Here is a 21,503-nt window from a genome sequence, read left to right on the forward strand (position 1 = left end):
AGGAAAATGATGTTGTGTGGTAAGAGGGAGGAGAATTGATAAGAGTTGGGATAGAATTGATGCAAAGAAAGAGAGAAAGCAAAATTTAAAATGTAATTAAAACATGAAAGGGAATTGGAAGCAAGGGGTAAGAAAACAGTACAGTATGGCATGAGGTTTGAAGTAAAATTGAAAAATTAGTGGACCAATGGGAGCAAAAGTGCAGAAAAACCACCGCAGGGTCATTAACAATGACAGTTGAATGAAGTTTAATAAAGGTGGAACTGGAATCCGAACACTGTACAACAGTAAAATTGAATAGATGTCTACTGTAAAGAAAAATGATTTTGAGAGAATTGGGAAAGCAAATTTATAAGATTAAGGAGTAAGGCCCAGGTTGGGTGTGGGGTAGAAAGAAAACAATGAAATTCTTCACTGAACTGATCAGGTCAGGGGAAGGTGAAATGGAGTAAGATGGCAGGAGAATATTTTATGGGATTTGAAGTACAAACAAATAGTGAACAAATAGGAGTTCCATTAGAGAAGTACAGCAATAACCGTGGTATTTTACCCAACTAGCCACTGTTTATAAAAGGTGGAAAAGCAGTAATACTTTTTTTTTTTTTTAACTGTGCTGTTCATTCAGCTTTCATTGAATGCAGGTTCATTGAAGTAGAACATCGACATACATTATTAATATCCTACTCACACTCTAACAATCTAAGAGGAATATAACATGCACACAGTCATCAGGGAAGGATAACGAACCCAAGTACCATAGTCTCAGTCTGCATCCGGGAGACAGCATGGTGGGCAAGGGAATTGTCAGCATCTTTCAAGGAAGGATCTCCAGAACCAGGTGGGCAGCAGGGCAGGTGAAGTCCTCAATCCAGCAGGGCAGAACGTCTGGTGACTGATGCCAAGGGAAGTCAGCCTGCCATGGAGCAGCACTCTGGTGTGTGGAGCTTGACTGTCTCAACAGTGGTCTGGAACCTGCTTCAGGTATACCTTGAAAGTGGTGTACTCCACCTTTCTGGGTCTTTTTGACAAATGTCTTGGCACCCCTGATTCCATGTGTGGAATTTACCTACGAGCCTATGGGTGGTCCTGCTCTGCAGACACAGCTACTTTGACCATGTGTGCAGACATCTTAAATGTTTCTCCTTGCCAGATATGTATACTCAAACTTGGGTAATTTTCCTCATGAACCAAAGTGACATGGCTGACTGACAGCCATTTTAGTTGACATAAGTGACTCTACTTTGTTTTATTTATTTATGTTTAAAGGCTTTTAAAAAAATTATTTTATGGTTCTTCAAGTACAGTTGTCCACATTTATCCCCCACCGCAGCCATCCCCACCTCCCTCCCCTGCTTCCAACTGCCCTTGGCTTTCTCCATGTGTCGTTTATAGTAGTTCCTGAAAACCCTTCCCCCTTTCCCCCATTATCGCCTCCGCTCTCTCCTCTGGTTGCTGTCAGATTATTCTTAATTTCAATGTCTCTGGTTATATTTTGCTTTCTTGTTTGTTTTGTTGATTGGGTTCCACTTAAAGGTAAGAGCACATGGTATATGTCCCTTACCGCCTACCTTATTTCATTTAGCATTATGCTCTCCAGTTCATTCCATGCTATCCCAAAGGGTAGGAGCTCCTTTCATTCACCTGCATAGTATTCCATTGTGTAAATGTACAATCGTTTTTGATCCTCTCATTTACTAATGGGCACTTAGGTTGCTTCCAGCACTGATATTGTAAATTGTGCTGCTGTGAACATTGGGGTGCATAGGTTCTTTTGGATTGGTGTTTCAGCGTTCTTAAGATATAATCCCAGCAGTGGAATTGCTGGGTCAAAGGGGAGTTCCATTTTAAGTTTTCTGAGGAAATTCCATACTTTTTTCCACAGGGGCCGCACCAGTCTACATTTCCACCAATAGTGCTCTGGGATTCTCTTTTCTCCACATCCTCCACAAAACTTGTTGTTTCTTGATTTGTTTATGATGGCCATTCTCACTGGTGTGAGGTGGTATTTCATTGTGGTTTTAATTTGCATCTCTCTGATGGCTAGTGATGCTGAGCATCTTTTCATATGTCTCTGGGCCCTCTGTATGTCCTCCTTGGAGAAGTGTCTGTTGACATACTTTTCCCGTTTTTTAATTGGGTTTTTTGTCTTCCTGGAGTAGAGTCGTGTGAGTTCTTTATATATTTTAGAGATCGAACCGTTGTCCGAGGTATCATTGGTAAATATGTTGTCCCATATGGTTCGTTCTCCTTTCATTTTAATGCTGTTTTGTTTATCCATGCAGAAGCTTTTTATTTTCATGAGATCACATTAGATTATTCTTTAATTTATGTCCCTTGCTCTAGGAAACATATAAATGAAAATACTGCTGTGTGGAATATCTGAGATTTTCCTGCCTATGTTTCCCTCTAGGACTTTTATGCTGTTGCAACTTATATTTAAGTCTTTTATCCACCTTGAATTTATTTTCATGTATGGAATAACTTGGTGATTGACTTTCATTTTTTTACATATAGATGTCCAGGTCTCCCAACACCATTTGTTGAAGAGACTATTTTTACTCCATTTTACGCTTTTTCCCCCTTTGTTGAATATTAATTGACCATAGAGACTTGGGTTTGTCTCTGAGCCCTTTGTTCTCTTCCATTGCTCTATGCATCTGTTCTTATGCCAGAACCAGGCTGTTTTGGTTACAGTGGCCTTGTAATACACTTTGATATCAGGTATTGTGATCCTTCCTACTCTGTTCTTCTTTCTCAAAATTACTGCAGCTATTTGGGGTCATTTATGCTTTTATATAAATTTTTCAAATGTTTGTTCTATTTCTCTGAAATATGTCATTGGTACTTAATAGGGATTGCGTTGAATATGTAAATTAATTTAGGTAGTATGGACATTATGATTATGTTACTTCTTCCAATCCATGAGCTTGGTACATGCTTCCATTTCTTTCTTTTTTTTTTAATTTTTATTGTTACTCAATTATAGTTGGATGCCTTTTCTCCCCATCCCTGCACCCCACCCCAGGTGAACCCACCTCCCTCCCCCACCTCCACCCTCCCCCTTGGTTTTGTCCATGTGTCCTTTATAGTAGTTCCTGTAATCCCCTCTTCCCACTGTCCCCGCCCCACCCCCTGCCCTGGCTATTGTTAGATTGTTCTTAACTTCAATGTCTCTGGTTATATTTGGTTTGCTTTTTTCTTCTATTGATTATGTTCCAGTTAAAGGTGAGATCATATGGTATTTGTCCTCACCGCCTGGCTTATTTCACTTAGCATAATGCTCTCCAGTTTCATCCATGCTGTTGCAAAGTGTATGAGCTCCTTCTTTCTCTCTGCTGCATAGAATTCCATTGTGTAAATATACCATAGTTTTTGGATCCACTCGTTTGCTGATGGGCACTTCGGTTACTTCAAGCACTTGGCTATTGTAAATTGTGCTGCTATGAACATTGGGGTGCACAGGTTCTTTTGGATTGGTGTTTCAGTGTTCTTAGGGTATAATCCCAGCAGCGGAATTGCTGGGTCAAAGGGCAGTTTCATTTTTAGTTTTCTGAGGAAATTCCATATTGTTTTCCACAGTGGCCTCACCAGTCTGAATTCCCACCAACAGTGCACGAGGGTTCCCTTTTCTCCGCATTCTCTCCAACATTTGTTTGTGGATTTGTTTATGTTGGCCACTCTGACTGGTGTGAAATATCTCATTGTGCTTTTGATTTGCATCTCTCTGATGGCTAGTGATGCTGAGCATCTTTTCATATGTCTCTGGGCCCTCTGTATGTCTTCCTTGGAGAAGTGTCTGTTCAAGTCCTTTGCCCATCTTTTAATTGGGTTGTTTGTCTTCCTGGAGTGGAGTCGTGTGAGTTCTTTATATATTTTGGAGATCAGGCCCTTGTCTGAGGTATCATTGGCAAATATGTTTTCCTATACTGTTGGTTCTCTTTGTAATGTGGTGCTGTTTTCTTTAGCCATGCAGAAGCTTTTTATTTTGATGAGGTCCCATTTGTTTATTCTTTCCTTTATGTCCTTTGCTTTAGGGGATGTGTCTGTGAGGATGTTGCTGCGTCGAATGTCTGAGATTTTCCTTCCAATGTTTTCCTCAAGGACTTTTATGGTGTTACGACTTATATTTAAGTCTTTTATCCATCTTGAGTTTATTTTTGTGTATGGCGTAAGTTAGTGATCGAGTTTCATTTTTTTGCACGTAGCTGTCCAGATCTCCCAACACCATCTGTTGAAGAGGCTGTTTTTGCTCCATTTTATGCTCCTGCCTCCTTTGTCAAATATTAATTGACCGTATAGACTTGAGTTTATTTCTGGGCTCTCTGTTCTGTTCCATTGGTCTATGTGCCTGTTTTTATACCAGTACCAGGCTGTTTTGATGACAGTGGCCTTGTAATACAGTTTGATATCAGGTATTGTGATCCCTCCTGCTTTGTTCTTCTTTCTCAAAATTACTGCAGCTATTCGGGGTCGTTTATGCTTCCATATGAATTTCTGAAATGTTTGTTCTATATCTGTGAAATATGTCATGGGTACTCTAATAGGGATTGCATTGAATCTATAAATTGCTTTGGGTAGTATGGCCATTTTGATGATGTTAATTCTTCCAATCCATGAACATGGTACATGCTTCCATTTGTTTGTATCTTCCTTAATTTCTTTCTTCAGTGTTGTGTAGTTTTCTGAGTACAGGTCTTTTACCTCCTTGGTTAGGTTTATTCCTAGGTACTTTATTTTTCTTGTTGCTATATCGAATGGGATTTTTTTCGTGATTTCTGTTTCTGCAGTTTCGTTGCTGGTGTACTGGAATGCCTTTGATTTCTGGGTATTGACTCTGTATCCAGCTGTTTTGCCAAATTCATTTATTAGGTCGAGTAGTTTTTTGGTGGAGTCTATAGGGTTTTCCATGTACACTATCATGTCGTCTGCAAACAGTGACACTTTCATTTCCTCCTTTCCAATTTGGATGACTTTTATTGCTTTTTCTTGTCTGATTGCTGTGGCTAGGACTTCCAATACTATGTTGAATAGGAGTGGTGAGAGAGGGCATCCTTGTCTAGTTCCTGATCTTAGTGGGAAAGCTCTAAGTTTTTGTCCATTGAGTATGATGTTGGCTGTAGGTCTCTCGTATATGGCCTTTATTATGTTGAGGACTGCTCCCTTTATTCCCACTTTGCTGAGTGTTTTTATCAGAAATGGGTGCTGTATCTTATCGAACGCTTTTTCCGCATCTATTGAGATGATCATGTGATTTTTGTCTTTGCTGTTGTTGATGTGATGTATTATGTTTATTGATTTGCGAATATTGTACCACCTTTCATCCTTGGGATGAATCCCACTTGGTCATGGTGGATGATCTTTTTAATATAATGCTGGATGCGGTTTGCTAATATTTTTTTGAGAATTTTAGCGTCTATGTTCATCAGCGATATTGGCCTGAAGTTTTCTTTCTTCGTTGTGTCTTTATCTGGTTTTGGGATTAGGATGATGTTGGCTTCATAAAAAGAGTTTGGGAGTCTTCCATCAGTTTGGATTTTTTCGAATAGTCTGTGAAGGATGGGGGTTAGCTCTTTAATGCTTTGTAGAAATCTCCTGTGAAAACATCTGGTCCAGGGCTTTTGTGTGATGGAAGTTTTTTGATGACTGCTTCAATTTCCTTTGCTGTTATTGGTCTGTTCAGGTTTTCTGCTTCTTCTTCATTCAGTTTTGGAACATTATATTTTTCTAGAAATGTGTCCATTTCACCTAGGTTTTCTAATTTCTTGGCATACAGTTCTTTGTAGTAATTTCTTACAATCCTTTGTATTTCTCTGGTGTCAGTTGTAATCTCTCCTCTTTCATTTCTAATTGTGTTTATTTGGATCCTCTCTCCTTTTTTCTTGATGAGCCTACTTTAAGGCTTGTTGATTTTCTTTATCTTTTCAAAGAACCAGCTCCTGGATTCATTGATCCTTACAATTGTGCTTTTAGTCTCTATGTCATTTAGTTCTGCTCTGATCTTGGTTATTTCCTTCCTTCTGCTTGCTCTGGGCTGTCTTAGTTGTTGTTCCTCCAGTTCTTGTAGGCATAGGGTTAGGTTGTTTGTTTGAACTGTTTCTAACTTCTTAATGTAGGCCTGTATTGCTATGAACTTCCCTCTTAGGACTGCCTTTGCTGTGTCCCATAGCTTTTGGGTTGTTGTGAGTTCATTTTCATTTGTTTCCAGGAAGTTTTTGATTTCTTCCCTAATCTCGTTCTTGACCCATTCATTGTTTAATAGCATGCTATTCAGTCTCCATGATTTTGAGTGTTTTGGGTTTTTTCCTTTGTGGTTGGTTTCTAGTTTCAGACCCTTGTGATCACAGAGAATGCTTGATATGATTTCAATTTTCTTGAATTTGTTGAGGCTTGCTTTGTGTCCTATCATGTGGTCTATCTTTGAAAAAGTTCCATGGACACTTGAAAAGAATGTGTATTTTGCTTCTTTGGGATGAAAAGCTCTGTATATATCAGTTAAATCCATTTCCTCTAGGGTATTGTTAAGTGTCACAATATCTTCGCTGATATTTTGTTTGGAAGACCTGTCCAGTTTTGATAGTGGGGTGTTAAAATCCCCTACTATAATTGTGTTGCTGTCAATATCTTTCTTGAAATCCTCCAAGATTTTCCTTATGTATTTGGGTGCTCCTATGTTGGGTGCATATATATTTACAATGTTTATGTCTTCTTGGTGGATTCTTCCTTTGAGTATTATGAAGTGATCTTCTGGGTCTCTCTTTATGGCACTTCTTTGGAAGTCTATTTTGTCTGATATGAGTATTGCTACCCCTGCTTTTTTTTCCTGTCTGTTTGCTTGGAAAATTTGTTTCCAGCCCTGCACTTTCAGTCTGTGTAAGTCTTTTGTCCTGAGATGGGTCTCTTGTAGGCAGCCTATGTTTGGGTCACGTTTTCTTATCCATTCACTTACTCTATGTCTTTTGATTGGAGCATTTAATCCATTTACGTTAAAGGTTATTATCGATGGGTAGTTATTCATTGCCATTATTTCCTACCTGTGTTCCTCTGTCTTTCTCTTTTCCTTCCTTTCCTTAAAGCAGTCCCTTTAGCATCTCTTGCAGAGCTGGTTTGGTGGAGCTGTATTCTTTTAGACTTCTTTTGTCTGGGAAACTCTTTATTTGACCTTCTATGTTGATTGAGAGCCTTGCGGGGTAAAGTAGTCTTGGTTGCAGGCCTCTGGTTCTCATTACTTGGAATATTTTTTGCCATTCTCTTCTGGCTTGGAGCGTTTCCATTGAGAAGTCAGTTGCTAACCTTATTGGGGCTCCCTTGTATGTTACTTCCTTTTTCTCCCTTGCTGCCTTTAAGATCCTCTCTTTGTCTTGGAAATTTGCCATTTTAATTATGATGTGTCTTGCAGTGGGCCTCTTTGGGTTCCTCCTGCTTGGGACTCTCTGTGATTCCTGGATTTGGGTGACTTTTTCTCTCCTCAGATTAGGGAAATTTTCCATCATTACTTTTTCAAACAGGTTTTCTATCCCTTGCTCTTCTTCTTCTCCTTCTGGTATTCCTATTATACAGATAGTATTACTTTTCATATTGTCCTGCATTTCCCTTATTGCCTCTTCATTCTTTTTGAGCCTCTTTTCTTTTTCTTGCTCTTTCTGGGTGTTTTTTTCTACTTTGTCCTCCAGCTCGCTGATCCGATCCTCTGCTTCATCAAGTCTGCTTTTTATTCCTTCTACTGTGTTCTTCAATTCAGAAATTGTATTCTTCATTTCCTCTTGGCTTTTGTTGATAGTTTCTATTTCCTTTTTCATGTTGATATTGTTTTCAGTGAGTTCATTGTAGTTTCCCTGTAGTTTGTGGTAGTTCTCTTTGAGCTCAGAGAGCTCAGTGAGCTTCCTGATGACCATTGCTTTGAACTCAGTATCTGATAGTTGACTTGCCTCTTTTTCAGTTAGCATTCTTTCTGAGAATTCCTCCTTTCCTTTCATTTGGGAATTGTTTCTTTGTCTTCCCATTGTTTGTGAGAGTCTTCTTGTTGCACTCTGCTTCTTTAATTGCTCCATTCTGACTCCCTGGGTTTATGGTATGAACTTCTATGGTAGAATGCCAATGGGATTCAGTGATGCTGTCTCCTTAATCTCCTGTGCTCACTGGTGTTGAGCTGACGTTTATGGGTTTAACACGGTCTAACTCTAGTCTTTTCAGCACTCCAGGTTTTGTTGTCTCACCTGTGGGAAAAAGAGAATGGGGGGGATAAAGAAAAAAAAAATAAGATGGGAAGGAGGGAAAAAGGAAATAGAAAAGGAGGAAAGGAAGGAAGGAGGGAAGAAGGAATAAAGAAAGATCGGAGGCAAGGTAAGGAATATTAACAAAAATTAAAACATAGAAATAGATAAAAGAAGGCAGGAAGAAGACATAAAAATGGTAAAGGATGGGAGGAAGAAGGAATGAAGAAAAAAAAATAGAGAGAGAGGAAGAAGGAATTCAGGGGGAAAGGAGGAAAGGAAAAAAAAAAAATCTTCTGCTGGCTTTAAACCGGTCAGGTTAGTTCTGCTGGTCGTCCTGTCTGTGCAACGGGAGGGGGTGGTTGGAAGGATTGGTTTCACTTTTCTCCCTTCCTGGGCCACACTCTTCGCTGTTGTTCAGCCTGCCATCTCTCCCAGCCCTGCAGCTCCCCTCTGCTGGGTGTTCTGCCTTTGTCCTAGAGAGCTAGTAGGCCCTTCAGGGCTCTGTGCGCAGGTGTTAGGTAGGCGTTGTAGGTGTGGTCCCTGGCAGGCAATCAGGCCGTTGATCAGCCAATCCGGCAGCTTTGTTCTTGGGAAGCGCAAGTGGCTGCTCCAGCCGCTTTGGCTTGGGACACGTGGGCGCGCACCAGGGGGATCCAGCTGCTTTGGGTTTGTGAAGCTCTCAAGTGGCTTTGTGCTTTGAGCGCGCAGCCTACCGATCCCGCCGCCTTGGGCTTGATTCTCTTGGGTGGGTGGGGCTGCCCTGGGACTGAATCACGCGGCACTCGGTTCCGAGGTTTTGGGCCTGTGGGTGGAGCAGCTAACCTCTGCTCGAGATGCTCTGGGAGGTTTCAGGTGTTGGCGCCCCTCCGGGGTTTCATGTGTGTGTGCCCCCAGTTCGCTAATAGCGTGCGCGCAACCGGGCCTCAGGTGAGCGCCAGGGCTGCTTATCTGGCGCTCGCAGTCCAGGGGCGGAGGGGGGAGGGGCGCCAGGGGCCTCGGCTGCTGCCGAGAGTTCTCTAACTAGCCCCTGAGTGTCTCTATTTTCTTTTTCTTTTTGAGAAATTCCTCCTATTCAAGCCCCCCTGGTCCAATCAAGCACCTGGCTGCTCACAGCTCAGCCTGGCCCTCTCCCAAGACTCCTGCAGCAGCCCGTGCGCCTGGGCTGGCGCTTCTGCTGCCCTTGTACTGCGTGGACCCGGACCCGGGTCCCGGGGACCTTATTGTCCTTGAGCACTCTTCTTACCGTCAGATCTTTCAATGTCCTCTATCTTTGGTCTCTAATCTTCGTATATGCTGGAATACTGTTGGCTGTTCGCTCTGCTCCTCAGATCAGCTAGGTATTTCCCTGGCGTTGAGGGGAGGTGGACTCAGCTCCCACCTATGTTGCCGCCATCTTTTATTATCACATGCTTCCATTTCTTTGTGTCTTCCTTAATTTTTTTCTTCGGTGTTGTATAGTTTTCGGAGTGCAGGTTGTTTATCTCCTTGATTAGGTTTATTACTAGGTACTTTATTTTTCTTGTTGCTGTATCAAATGGGATTTTTTTTCCTGATTTCTGTTTCTGATATTTCATCATTGGTATACAAAACAGCCTTTGATTCCTGAATATTGACTTTGTATCCTGCTGTTTTGTCTAATTCATTTATTACATCAGGTTGTTTTTTGGTGGAGTCTATAGGATTTTCTATGTATACTCTCACGTCATCTGCAAATGATGAGAATTTTGCCTCCTCCTTTCCAATTTCGAAACCTTTTATTTCTTTTTTTTTTGTCTGATTGCTGATCATGGTGTATGATCTTTTTGTTGTCTCGCTGGCTGCAGTTTGCCAGTATTTTTTTTTTTTTTTGAGGATTTTAGCGTCTAAGTTCATCAGCAATATTGATCTGTAGTTTTTTTTTTTTCCTTTCTTGTGTCTTTATCTGCTTTTGGGATTAGGATGATGCTGGCTTCATAAAAAGAGTTTGGGAGTCTTTCCCATCTTCTTGGAGTTTTGGAATAGTCTGTGAAGGATAGGGGTTAGTTCTTCCTTAAATGCTTTGTAAATTTTCCTGTGAATCCCTCTGGTCCAGGGCTTTTGTGTATTGGGAGGTTTTTTTTTTATTACTTCTTCATTTTCATCAGCTTCAATTTCGTTATTGGTTTGTTCCAGCTTTTTGCTTCTTCATACAGTTTGGAAGCTTATTGTTTTCTTAATTTTTCCATTTCACCTAAGTTTTCAAATTTCTTGGCATATAGTTTTTCATAGTAACTTCTTACAATCTTTTGTATTTCTGTGATATCAGTAGTAATCTCTCTTCTTTCATTTCTGATTGTGTTTATTTGGGTCCTCTCTCTTTTTTGGTTGATGAGCCTGCTTGAAGGCTTGTCAATTTTTCTTATCTTTTCAAAGCACCAGCTGCTGGATTTAGTGATCCTTAGGATTGTGCTTTTAGTCTCTGTGTTGTTTAATTCTGCTCTGATTTTGGTTTTTTCCTTCCTTCTAATTTCTCCAAGATTTCTTTGTTGCTGTTCCTCCAGTTCTTGTAAGTTTAGAGACAGGTTATTTATTTGAAATGTTTCTATCTTTTTTAGTTAGGCTTGTATTGCTATGAACTTCCCTGGTAGGACTGCCTTCACTGACTCCCATAAGCTTTGGATTGTTGTGAGTTCATTTTCATTTGTTTCCACAAACTTTTTAAAATTTTTTCATTCATCTCATCATTAACCTATTCATTGTTTAATAGCATGCTATTCGATCTCCATGAGTTTGAGTGTTTTTGAGTTTTTTCCTTGAGGTTGGTTTCTTGTTTCAGTCCCTTGTTGTCAGAGAAAATGCTGGATATGATTTCAATTTTCTTGAATTTGTTGAGGCTTGTTTTGTGTCCTATCATGTGGTCTGTCTTTGAAAATGTTCTATGTGCATTTGAAAATAATGTGTATTTTGCTTCTTGGATGAAAAGCTCTATATGTATCAGTTAAGTCCATTTCATCTAGGGTATTGTGAAGTGACACAATATCCTTCTTGATATTTTGTTTGGAAGACCTGTCCATTTTTGACAGTGGGGTGTTAAAGTCCCCTACTATAATTGTGTTGCTGTAAATATCTTTCTTGAAATCCTCCAAGATTTTCCTTCGGTATTGGGTGCTCCTTTGTCAGATGCATATATACTTACAATGTTTATGTGTTCTTGATGGATTCTTCCCTTGAATATTATGAAGTGACCTTCTGGGTCTCTTTTATGGCCCTTGTTTTGAAGTCTATTTTGAGTATTGCTAGCGTGGCTTATTTTTCCTGTCCATTTGCTTGGAATATTTTTGTCTAGATCTTCACTTTCAGTCTGTGTAGGTCTTTTTTCTGAGTAGGTCTCTCGTAGGCAACATATGTGTGAGTCATGTTTTCTTATCCATTCAGCTATTCAGTGTATTTTGATTGGAGCATTTAATCCATTTACATTTAAGGTTATTATTGATAGGTACTTATTCATTGCCATTTTACTTCCTTCATAGCTGTGTTCCACTCTCTGTCACTGTTTTATTTCCTTATCTTAAAGCAGACCCTTTAGCATCTCTTGCAGGGCTGGTTTGGAGGAGGTATATTCTTTGAGCCTTCTTTTTCTGGGGAACTCCTTATTTGGCCTTCCATTTTAATTGACAGCCTTTCTGTATAGAGTAACCTTGGTTGTAGGTCTTTGTTTTATATTACTTGGAATATTCATTGCCAATCCCTTCTGGCTTGGAGTGTTTCTATTGAGACATCAGCTGCTGGTCTATCGGGGCTCCCTTGTATGTTACTTCCTGTTTCTGCCTTGCTGCCTTTAAGATTCTCTCTGTCTTGGAATTTTGCCATTTTAATTGTGGTGGGTCTTGCTGTGGGTCTGTTTGAGTTCCTCTTGCTTGGGACTCTCTGTGTTTCCTGGATTTGTGTCACTTTTTCTCTCATCAAATTAGGGATGTTTTCCATCATTACTTTTTCAAAAAGGTTTTGTATCCCTTGCTCTTCTTCTTTTCCTTCTGGTATCTCTATTATATGGATATTATTACATTTCATGGTTTCCTGCAGTTCCCTTAGCACCCCTTCATTCTTTCTGAGTCTTTTTTTTTTTCCTTTTCTTGGCATCTTTCCTTTTATTTTGGGGAATTTTTTTACTACCTTGTTCTCCATCTCACTGATTTAATCCTCTGCTTCATGTAGCCTGCTTTTGATTCTTTGTTCTGTGTTCTTCAATTCAGAAATTATATTCTTCATTTCCTTTTGGCCCTGGTTGATAGTTTCTATTTCCTTTTTCATGTTGATATGGTTTGCAGTGAGTTCATCATAGTTTCCCTGCAGTTTTTGGAAATTCTCTGTAATGTCATTTAGCTTCCATATAACCATTGCTTTGAACTCAGTATCTGATAGTTGACTTGTCTCTATTTCATTTAGCATTCTTTCTGAGGCTTCCTCCTTTCCTTTCATTTGGGGTTTGTTTCTTATGTCTTCCCATTGTTTGTGAGCCTCTTCTTGTTAGCCTCTCCTTCTTAAGTTGATCTGTTCTGACTCCCTGGATTTATGGTGTGAATTTCTGTGGTAGGGGAACTCTGAGATTCAGTGGTGCAGTCTCCTTCATATCCTGAAGTTGATGCTCTTGGGCTGTCATTTTTGTTTGTTCTCTGGATGTTTTTGTGTTTAATTGTTGTTTTGTCTTTCTTTGGTGGGACTTTCCTTACAGCCAGTTAACTCTGGGTCATTCCATCCTCCACATCTTTTACACTTGTTGTGCAGGTTCTTGCAGGTTGTGTCAAAGCTGATTCTTCTGTCTGTCTGAGGTTTCGAGGCTTCTTTTTCACTATTGTTAAGTTGTTTGTTCTGGGTAATTTCTCCACCTTTTAGTTCTATTACCAGATTAGTCCTGCGTGGAGGTTAGTGTGGCTTCTACTCACTCCTTCACCCTATTCCTTTATCTGTTGGTGGTTCCTTTGTTGGTGGGTTCTCTTTTCCAGTAGGTATACTGGTGTTCACAGCTCCCACCTATGCTTTTATGTGGTCAGTTGGAGGGGGAAGGCCAAATGGATTAAGACAGCCAGAGTGTATTGCATGGGATTTAAAGTACCAACACATAAAGAAAAGATAGGATATCCTTTGGATACATGTAGGGTTAACCATGATATTTTACACAATTAGCCACTTTTTAGAAAGGATAGAAAAAGAGATAAGACTCTTGTTAGAGGCGGGAAGGATTGTGAGTTGCAGAAAACAGTGAGCTTGTGGAAGGTCAGATTATGAGATATAGTGAGAGTAAAGGTTAGAAAATAGGTGTAGTGTGCAAGAAAATAGAGTTAACCACAACAGTGATAAAATTCCAGAAGATAGTATAATGGGCTAAGATCCAGGAGGGGTGCTGTATAGTATTTACAGTTGTGTGGAACAAGAATTATTTACAATAATACTGGAACAACAATCATATGACAGAATCTACGTGATCTGAAGAACAAGAATAGGAAGTACGCAACCAATAGTAGTGTGCTATTGGAACACAATTGAAGTGAAAGAAGGAATATTAAAAATATGCTATTAAAGAGAGAGCAAGGAAAACCAGTCAAACAATTCAATGAAGCAAACACAATGAAGACAACTAAATAGATAGAAGAGTAATAGAGAATACTAATAAAGTAAAAAGCAAAAATAATGAAAAAAACAATACAAATAACCTATAACTTGAAAATTCTTTGAAATAAAGTGAAATTTGTCTCCTTCTCTGTTGTTGGGAAGATCCTCTTTGGGTCTGACTCTGGTCCTTCCACAGCTCCAGGTCTTATTGTCTCACTTGTGGGGGAAAAAAAAGAAAGGAAAGAAAAAAAAAGCCTCCTGCTGACTTTAAACCAGCCAAGCAAGTTATGCTGGTCTTCCTGGCTACAGCAGGGTGATGGGGGTTGGGTTTTTCTTTTCTTCCTTCCTATGGTTCTGCGAGGAATGTGGCCAGGTCTCTGGGGCCAGGTCTCCATCTCAATCTTTACAGTTGCCCAGCCTCCAGCCCAGTTCCTCAGTTCACTGCCAGGCCTCCAGTGCCCTTCTGTGCCAGGCCTATACCTTCAGTCCACCCGTTGCGCTGTCCTGGTGGTGCACCAGTTACAGGCAACTCATACACCACCTTCTCGCTCTTTGTAGTGCTAGGTGCTGGGCACTCTCGAATTGTCTTCAGGGTAGTTCATTTCCTCCACTGAGTTAAGTCTTTCTGGGGACTAATAACTCCCTGAGCCCTGCTGCTCTCCTCTGTGGTGGTCGCCTCCTCCTTTCTCTTAGCGAGTGAGTCCAGCCCTGCAGGGCGGAGGCAACACCATGGCTAGACGCGTGCTGCTGGGGCAGCGGGCATGGGCGAGCCACTGTAGCCAGGGGTGGGGAGAGCAAGGGTGCAGCTGCAGTCATGGCCGCAGGGGCAGGCCCACAGCCAACTTCAGGTGCTTAGCTGGGGGAGGCCAGGGTAGCTGCTGTGGCCGAGTTCCCTGAACAGCCACTGAGAGCCTTTATTTGGAAAAAATTCCTCCGGTTCAAGCCTGCCACTCCTAAGAAGCACCCAGCTTCTCTCAGAGCACAACTTTCCAACCAGACCAGAGACTATATGGATCAGGGTCTGTTACCGCCCAGCTCTTCTCCCTTCTCTGGGTGTCACTCTGCTCCCCAATTTCTCTGGTAATGACCTATTCATCATCCAAAGTCTCAGCGGGTGAACACCACCCCTGTGCATCTGCCACTTTGTATTTATTTCCCCCAGCAACTTCAAGCATCCAGGTCCATCCTGGTGCTGCTCTATCCTCCTTGTTTGGCAGGGGAGGCAGCCATTGACCTGGCTCTCTTTCAAGAATCCTGCGGCAGGCCCAGCAGGTGCCAGGCTTTGGGCTGCAGCCGCCCTGGTCCCTGCACTGGTCCCAGGGACCTTATCATCCGAAAGCAATCTCTTTACTGTCTGATTTTTTAATGTCCTCTATAGTTGTAGCCTCCAACCTTCATATATACTGGAATACCATTGGCTGTTCACTCTGTTCTGAGAAGATCAGCTAGGTGTTTCACCTGTGCACAGGGGGCAGTAGACTCGGCTCTCACCTATCTCACTGCCATATTCCCACTCCACTTTGTTTTTCGCAATAAGACTCTTATAAGAGGGGAAAAAGAATGAGCTTACTTACGCAAGAAGAGTGCTTATGCGAGGTTAGATGGAAGAGAAATAGTAAGAGTAAGAGATAGAAGCTTGGTATTTGTCCCTCACCGCCTAGCTTATTTCACTTAGCATAATGCTCTCCAGTTCCATCCATGCTATTGCAAAGGGTATAAGCTCCTTCTTTCTCTCTGCTGCGTAGAATTCCATTGGGATGGGGAGAAAAGGCATACAACTGTAATTGAATAACAATAAAAATTTTTAAAAAAAGAGATAGAAGCTTGGTGTAGAGTGAGAGAAAATAAAGTTTACAACAACAGTAATAAAGCTTAGGAAGATGATGAAATGAATTAAAACCAGGAAAGGGTGCTATGTGGGATTTGGCATAACAATGATATGATAAGAAATATATAAGCTGAATAAAAAGTGTAAGACCAAGAATAGTGAGTTATTTGGGATATGAGTGAAGTGAAAGAAGCAAAATGAAAATGCAGTATAAAAGGGAGAAGAGAAAAAAAAAGCAAACTAAAGAAAACTAAACGAAAGAAAGAAATAAAACCAAAAAATACAAGTTCTGATGAAGAGGTGAAATTTGTCTCAGCTCTTGATATTTGCCTTCTTACTTATTTCTGGATCTGTCTCTGGTTTTCTCTTAGCTCCACTTCTTACTGTCTTACTCTTGAGGGAAAAAAGAAAAAAAAAAAATACCTGCCCAGCAGGTTTTGCAGATCTTCTCATTTCCTTCAGGCAGACTGGTGCTGAGCTCCTTTTTCCCTTTCCTGTGGTTCCACAAGGATGGGGGTTCAGTGTGGGTTACCATAATCACAAGTGCCCAGTCTCCAGCCCAGGCCCTCAGAGCTCTGTGCAGCCCACACTGTCCTATCTGTGCATTTGCACTGGCCGGCGCCAATAAGCAACCTTGCTTTGTACCCCTTTGGTCAGTCCATGAGGTGCACTGAATGGGAGCAAATTGTGCCCCCATTCCTCCCTCCTTGTTGGCCAGGCTGCTGTCCACACGAGGTCCCTGCACTGACCCCTCAGTTCCCCTTTTGAAAAAAGTCTCTTTGTGCACCGCTGCCACTCTAAACCACTGCCCAGCTTTCCACATAGTCCAACCCTTTGGCAAGTCCAGAGTCTTTCTGGGTAACATCCAGTCATGGCACACCTCCTCTCCCAGCACCAGGTGGCACCAGGTTCCCCCAAATTCTCTGGCAATGTCCCAGCCTGGGTACTCCACCCACTGTGTTGCTTGCTACACTACCCCCCCCCCCACTGACTTCATGGGTCCAGATCTCTTCTGGTGCAGGTCTGGGACTTCCCCACCCTGGGAGGGGAAGGAGCCACTAAGCAGCTATCACTGACCTGGCTCTCCAGTGTACCCATGGCATAGTCTTTGGCATCAGTCCCTCGGACCTTCCCATCGGCCTATCAACCCTCCTACCACCTGTTGTGAAGCGTCCTCTGCACACTTTGGCTTCCAAACTTCATATCAGCTGAGATTGTCTTGGCTGTTGACTTTGTTTTTTTGGAAGATTGGCTAAGCGTCCCAGTTGGGTGCTCAAGCAAGTGGACTCAGCTCCCACATACATAATGGCTATCTTCTATCCCCTGTCTCCATTCTTTCTTTTTTGCTGGGTTTAGTAGATTAGGGCTCAAGGAACTGTGTAGTTCATAGTTTCTAATGAAGTGCCTTTACAAAGCTTTTTCTTCTTTCCCCTGTGGAAATGTACCTGGCAGGAGACTCCTAACCCTGGACTTGCTGGGGGTTGGGCTCACCTGGCTTTGACGGGATCTGGCTGGCTGTAGCAAATCATAGGCATTCAGCCCCTACTTTACAGGCCCGAGCCTGCAGCTCCCTTGCAGGAGGTTTGGCCTGAATTCTCCACTCTGAACACACCTCTACTTGTGAGCCATGCTGGGTTGGGTCCTACCGTTCCTTCAGTGTACTCTATCCCTCTGAGTTTTTGGTTAGCAGAGCCACTGTGCCCACACATGCTGGTGTGTGAGCCCTGGTTCCCTACCAAGTTTCTGTGTGGCCCCACAGTGTAGCACTGGTTCCTGTGGGGCCTGTTCTCCATGTGCATCCTCTCCTGCACATTCATAGAGTGTCTCACAGTCAGGGCTGGCCACTGCCTTTCAGACCTTCTGACAGTCTTAGATAAAGTTTGTCTCTGGATCTTTCCCAGATAGCACTGGGAAGAGCACCATAGCTATACTATAAGAGAGCAGGGGCAGAGTGCTGACCCCACTCCCTCCAGAGATCTTCAACCTCGGGTAGGCCAGCTCCCACCACACTGTTTCTGACACCCACACCTCCCAGGCCTTCTCTCTCCACCACAGTAGCTCATGACTCCTAAGCTGATCCGCAGCTGCCCTGATGCTCTGCAGCCAGAAGTGCTGAGCTGTGCAACCATGGCAGCTCAGCTTATAAAGTCCAGGCTGCTGATTTGGGCATCCTGCAGGTGGACTGGTTCTCGCACACTCCCGCACACTACCTGCACTCATCATCTGCATACAAACTCACTAACAGATGTTCTCACTCACTCTCTGCTCTGTGTTTTGGCTGTAAGTCCAGTCGAGGTCTGGGAGCAAGGGGATGGAACTACCAGCTACTCTGCCACTATCTTGGATCTCCTCAAATCAATTATATGTATACATTACTGTTTTATTGTTTATATTTTTTATCTTTTTTCTCCTTCTTCTTAAAAAAAAAGACACTTTAACATTTCATATAATACTGGTTTGGTGGTCATGAACTCTTTTAGCTTTTTCTTGTCTGGGAAACTTATCTATCCTGTTCAAAATGATAGCTTTTCTAGGTAGAGTAATCTTGGTGGTAGGTCCTTGCTTTTTGTCACTTTTAATATTTCTTGCCAATCCCTTCTGGCCTGCAGAGCTCCTGTTGAGAACTCAGCTGACAGTCTTATGGGAGCTCCCTTGTAGGTAACTAACTGCTTTTCTTTTGCTGCTTTTAAGATTCTTTCTTTGTGTGTAACTTTGGCATTTTAATTACAATGTGTCATTGGTGTGGGCCTCTTTGGGTGCATAATGGTTGGGACCCTCTGTGCTTCCTGGACTTGTATGTCTATTTCCTTTACCAAGTTAGGGAAGTTTTCTGTAACTTTTTTTCAAATAGGTTTTCATTGTTCTCTCTCCCCTTCTTCTGGCACCCCTGTGATATGAATGTTGATACAATTGAAGTTGTCCCACAGGCTCCTTACTCTTTTTTGAGGAGGGGGATTTTTTTTACTTTTTTCTGTTCTTATTGGGTGCTTTTTGCTTCCTTTTATTCCAAATTGCTAATTTGATTCTTGGCTTCATCTACTCTACTGTTGGTTCCTTATAAATTATTGTTCATTTTGGTTAGTGTATCCTTCATTTCTGATTGGTCCTTTTTTATGCTGTTGAAATTCTCAGTAAGTTTATTGAGATCCTTATAACCAGTGTTTTGAACTATCCATTTAGTAGATTTCTGTCTCCATTTTGTTTACAATTTCTGAAGTTTTGTTCTGTTTTTAATTTGGGATATATTTCTTTGTTTCTTCATTTTGGCAACCTCCCTGTGTTTGTTTCTATGTGTTAGGTGGAAGTGCTTTGACTCCTGGTCTTGGTAGTGTGGCCTAATATAGTAGGTGTCCTGCAGAGTACAGTGGCACAGCCTCCCTGATCACCCAAGTTGGGCACTCGTAGTGTGCCCCACAGGCTGTGTACATCCCCCTGTTGTAGGTCAGCCATGATTGCTCTTGGCACATCACTGGGAGGGATTTACTCCCAGGCTGATCAGCTCCAAGAACTGGCTGTGATTCTCTGACCACTGTGGAGAATTAGCTGTGCAGGTGCCCACCCCACACATCAGGACTTACTTCTGCAGGGCACTGATACCCGCTGATTCTGTCCCTTGAGTGCGTCACTTGTGGAGGTTTGTTGGGAACCGCCGTGCCTGGTTTCAGAAGCTGTAAACCCCTCATGGCTAAGGCTCAGTAAAGAGACCTTGGGACCATAAGCCACTAGGGAGACAAAGCTTATCTCCCTGGCAAGGGCACTGCCTCTGTCCCCTTTTACTTCACCCTGTTTGGCTCCGAGCAGATGACTGGTTAGCCAATGACAGGTAAGATTCCTCAAGGGAGGGATGACCTAAGACAAACAAGGTCATGAGGGGGCACTCAGGGAAGGACTTGGAGGGCTATAGAAAAAGGGGGTGATAGACCCTCACCCCTTGGCTTTGACATAGGCTGAGTCCTCATTCTGTGTGCGAGAAGTCTCCTAATCTCTTCGCTGCCTTACTTCCCCTGCCTGACTTAAGCCTGAAATAATGCTGGAGGGCAGTGCAGCCCTGGGCAGGAACGAACGGTTACCCGGGGGTGATCAGGCCTAAGAAAGAATACATAAAATCTTGTGAAACCTGCTTTGCTAAGAGTGCCCTCAGTTTTCTGATAAGGGTCCAAGCATAAAATGAGTTTGTTCCCCAAAGTTTTATAGCCCTTTAGCTAACTGACCCTGACTCAGAATAAGCCCTCAGAGTTCTTTGTATGTTATCTATTAAACAATATATCACTACTGCCTGACAATGATAGATGAGCTTTACCTGTATTCCTGTGCAAATTGAATCCAATAAAGCCCATTGAGGAAGAGGCTCCTGGACCTTCTCCTTTGAGAGATCAGCCACCTTTCATCCCCAAGCAAATCATGTCTTGGTAGACTTATTCTCATCTGTGGCGGACCCCCCACAGAGGTTGTTGAGTGGTGGTGCCTTGACATGAACTGAAGATGTCACCATTTGCACTGGTCTGAGGCCTCTCTGGAGGTACAGGCCAAGGTCAGCTGCCACCTAATTTCTGCCTGTGGTGACCTGGCATGAGCTACAAAGTGATCTGCAGATGGTTGCTACTTGCGCTGGGCTTGGAGGTGCCCAGGTGAGGCCAAGCTGCAAACCAAGGCTGGCTGTTGATAGTGCCAGGCCTATGGCCACTTAGCAAGATGTATGGGGCATGCTGAGGCCAGATGCTGCTTATTTGAAAGATATTAGTGAAATCTGAATCCTGAGCCTGGACAGGCAATTCATATTGAAAAGCAATTGGAAACATCTTGGATGGGTCCAAAAGTTGGGTGGGGTGGGGCCTCATGGAATCACTGGGTTGGGGCAAAAAGTGTGAGCCAGGTTGACAGAGTCTCAGATACAGCATCCACCTGCCGGTTCTGTTTAAGGAGGGTTCATCAAAGGAACAACAGCTTCTGCCAGTGTTTCTACCTAGGAGAGAGCTTCCCCCAGCCCCAGCCTCATCTGTTGCCCTGTTGCTGGACATTTCAGTTCCTCCTCATATATCTTGGTTGCCTTTTGAGCTGCTGCCCCAGCACTGGAACTCAAGACAGAATGACTATGAGTAAGCCTGTTAAGAGCAGCTTCCTGGGACTCCAGTGGCACTCTGTTTTCCTCAGTTTTTTGACCCTGACACTGCTTCCCTATCTGTTCCCCACTGGTTTTTACAGAAGTTATGGGGACATCTCTTCTTGGCACTGGAACCCTGGGCTGGGGGGCCTCACTTCTCTGGGGGATCCTCTGAAGCCCACATATCCCTCCCAATTTTTAATTTGCCACTTGTGAGTGTGGGGCCAGCCCATTCTGCATCTCTACCCTTCCTACCAGTCTCCATGTGGCTTCTTATTTAATTCCCTAGTTGTTGGACTTCCATTCAGCCAGATTTCAGGCAGTTCTGCATGATGATTGTTCTTTGTTTAGTTGTAATTTTTATTTATCATCTACATTCTATTAGAGGATTGATCTCATGGCCACACCAATTTAAAAAGAATTCTGCAAAATGTGTGGCTGAGCACACATATGTCCAGATACTATTGAAGAAGGGGTTATAGATTATGGTGGATAGCTAGCTCTCTCTGCCATTGATTATTTATAATAGATTGAGCACCAATATTATTACATACTGAACCTATTTATTCATTGAAATTTATCAATAGACAATTTTTTGAAGAGTAATTTAATTCAATGGATCATCTAAAAGAATTTTTAATTTTTCTATGAATTTTAGGCAATGAACATTTGGACTTCAGAGTTGCTTCTGTATGCAAAAGAGGAAGAAGCTTTTTGGCTTCTGGTTGCTGTATGTGAACAAATGTTGCCTGATTATTTTAATCATTGAATGATTGGTAAAAACAAACTCACA

The 21,503-nt window shown here is 42.3% G+C and overlaps 1 protein-coding gene across 1 annotated transcript in view; it reads left to right on the forward strand.

Annotated features, from left to right (window-relative positions):
* Positions 1-21,503, forward strand: part of TBC1D8B (TBC1 domain family member 8B) — a 94,656-nt gene that overhangs the window by 35,919 nt on the left and 37,234 nt on the right. The window contains 1 exon segment of the mRNA XM_053916917.2: positions 21,369-21,486. Coding sequence (XP_053772892.1) covers positions 21,369-21,486 — 118 coding nt within the window.

The sequence above is a fragment of the Desmodus rotundus genome, chromosome X (assembly GCF_022682495.2).
Source record: "Desmodus rotundus isolate HL8 chromosome X, HLdesRot8A.1, whole genome shotgun sequence".
Lineage (NCBI taxonomy): Eukaryota > Metazoa > Chordata > Mammalia > Chiroptera > Phyllostomidae > Desmodus > Desmodus rotundus.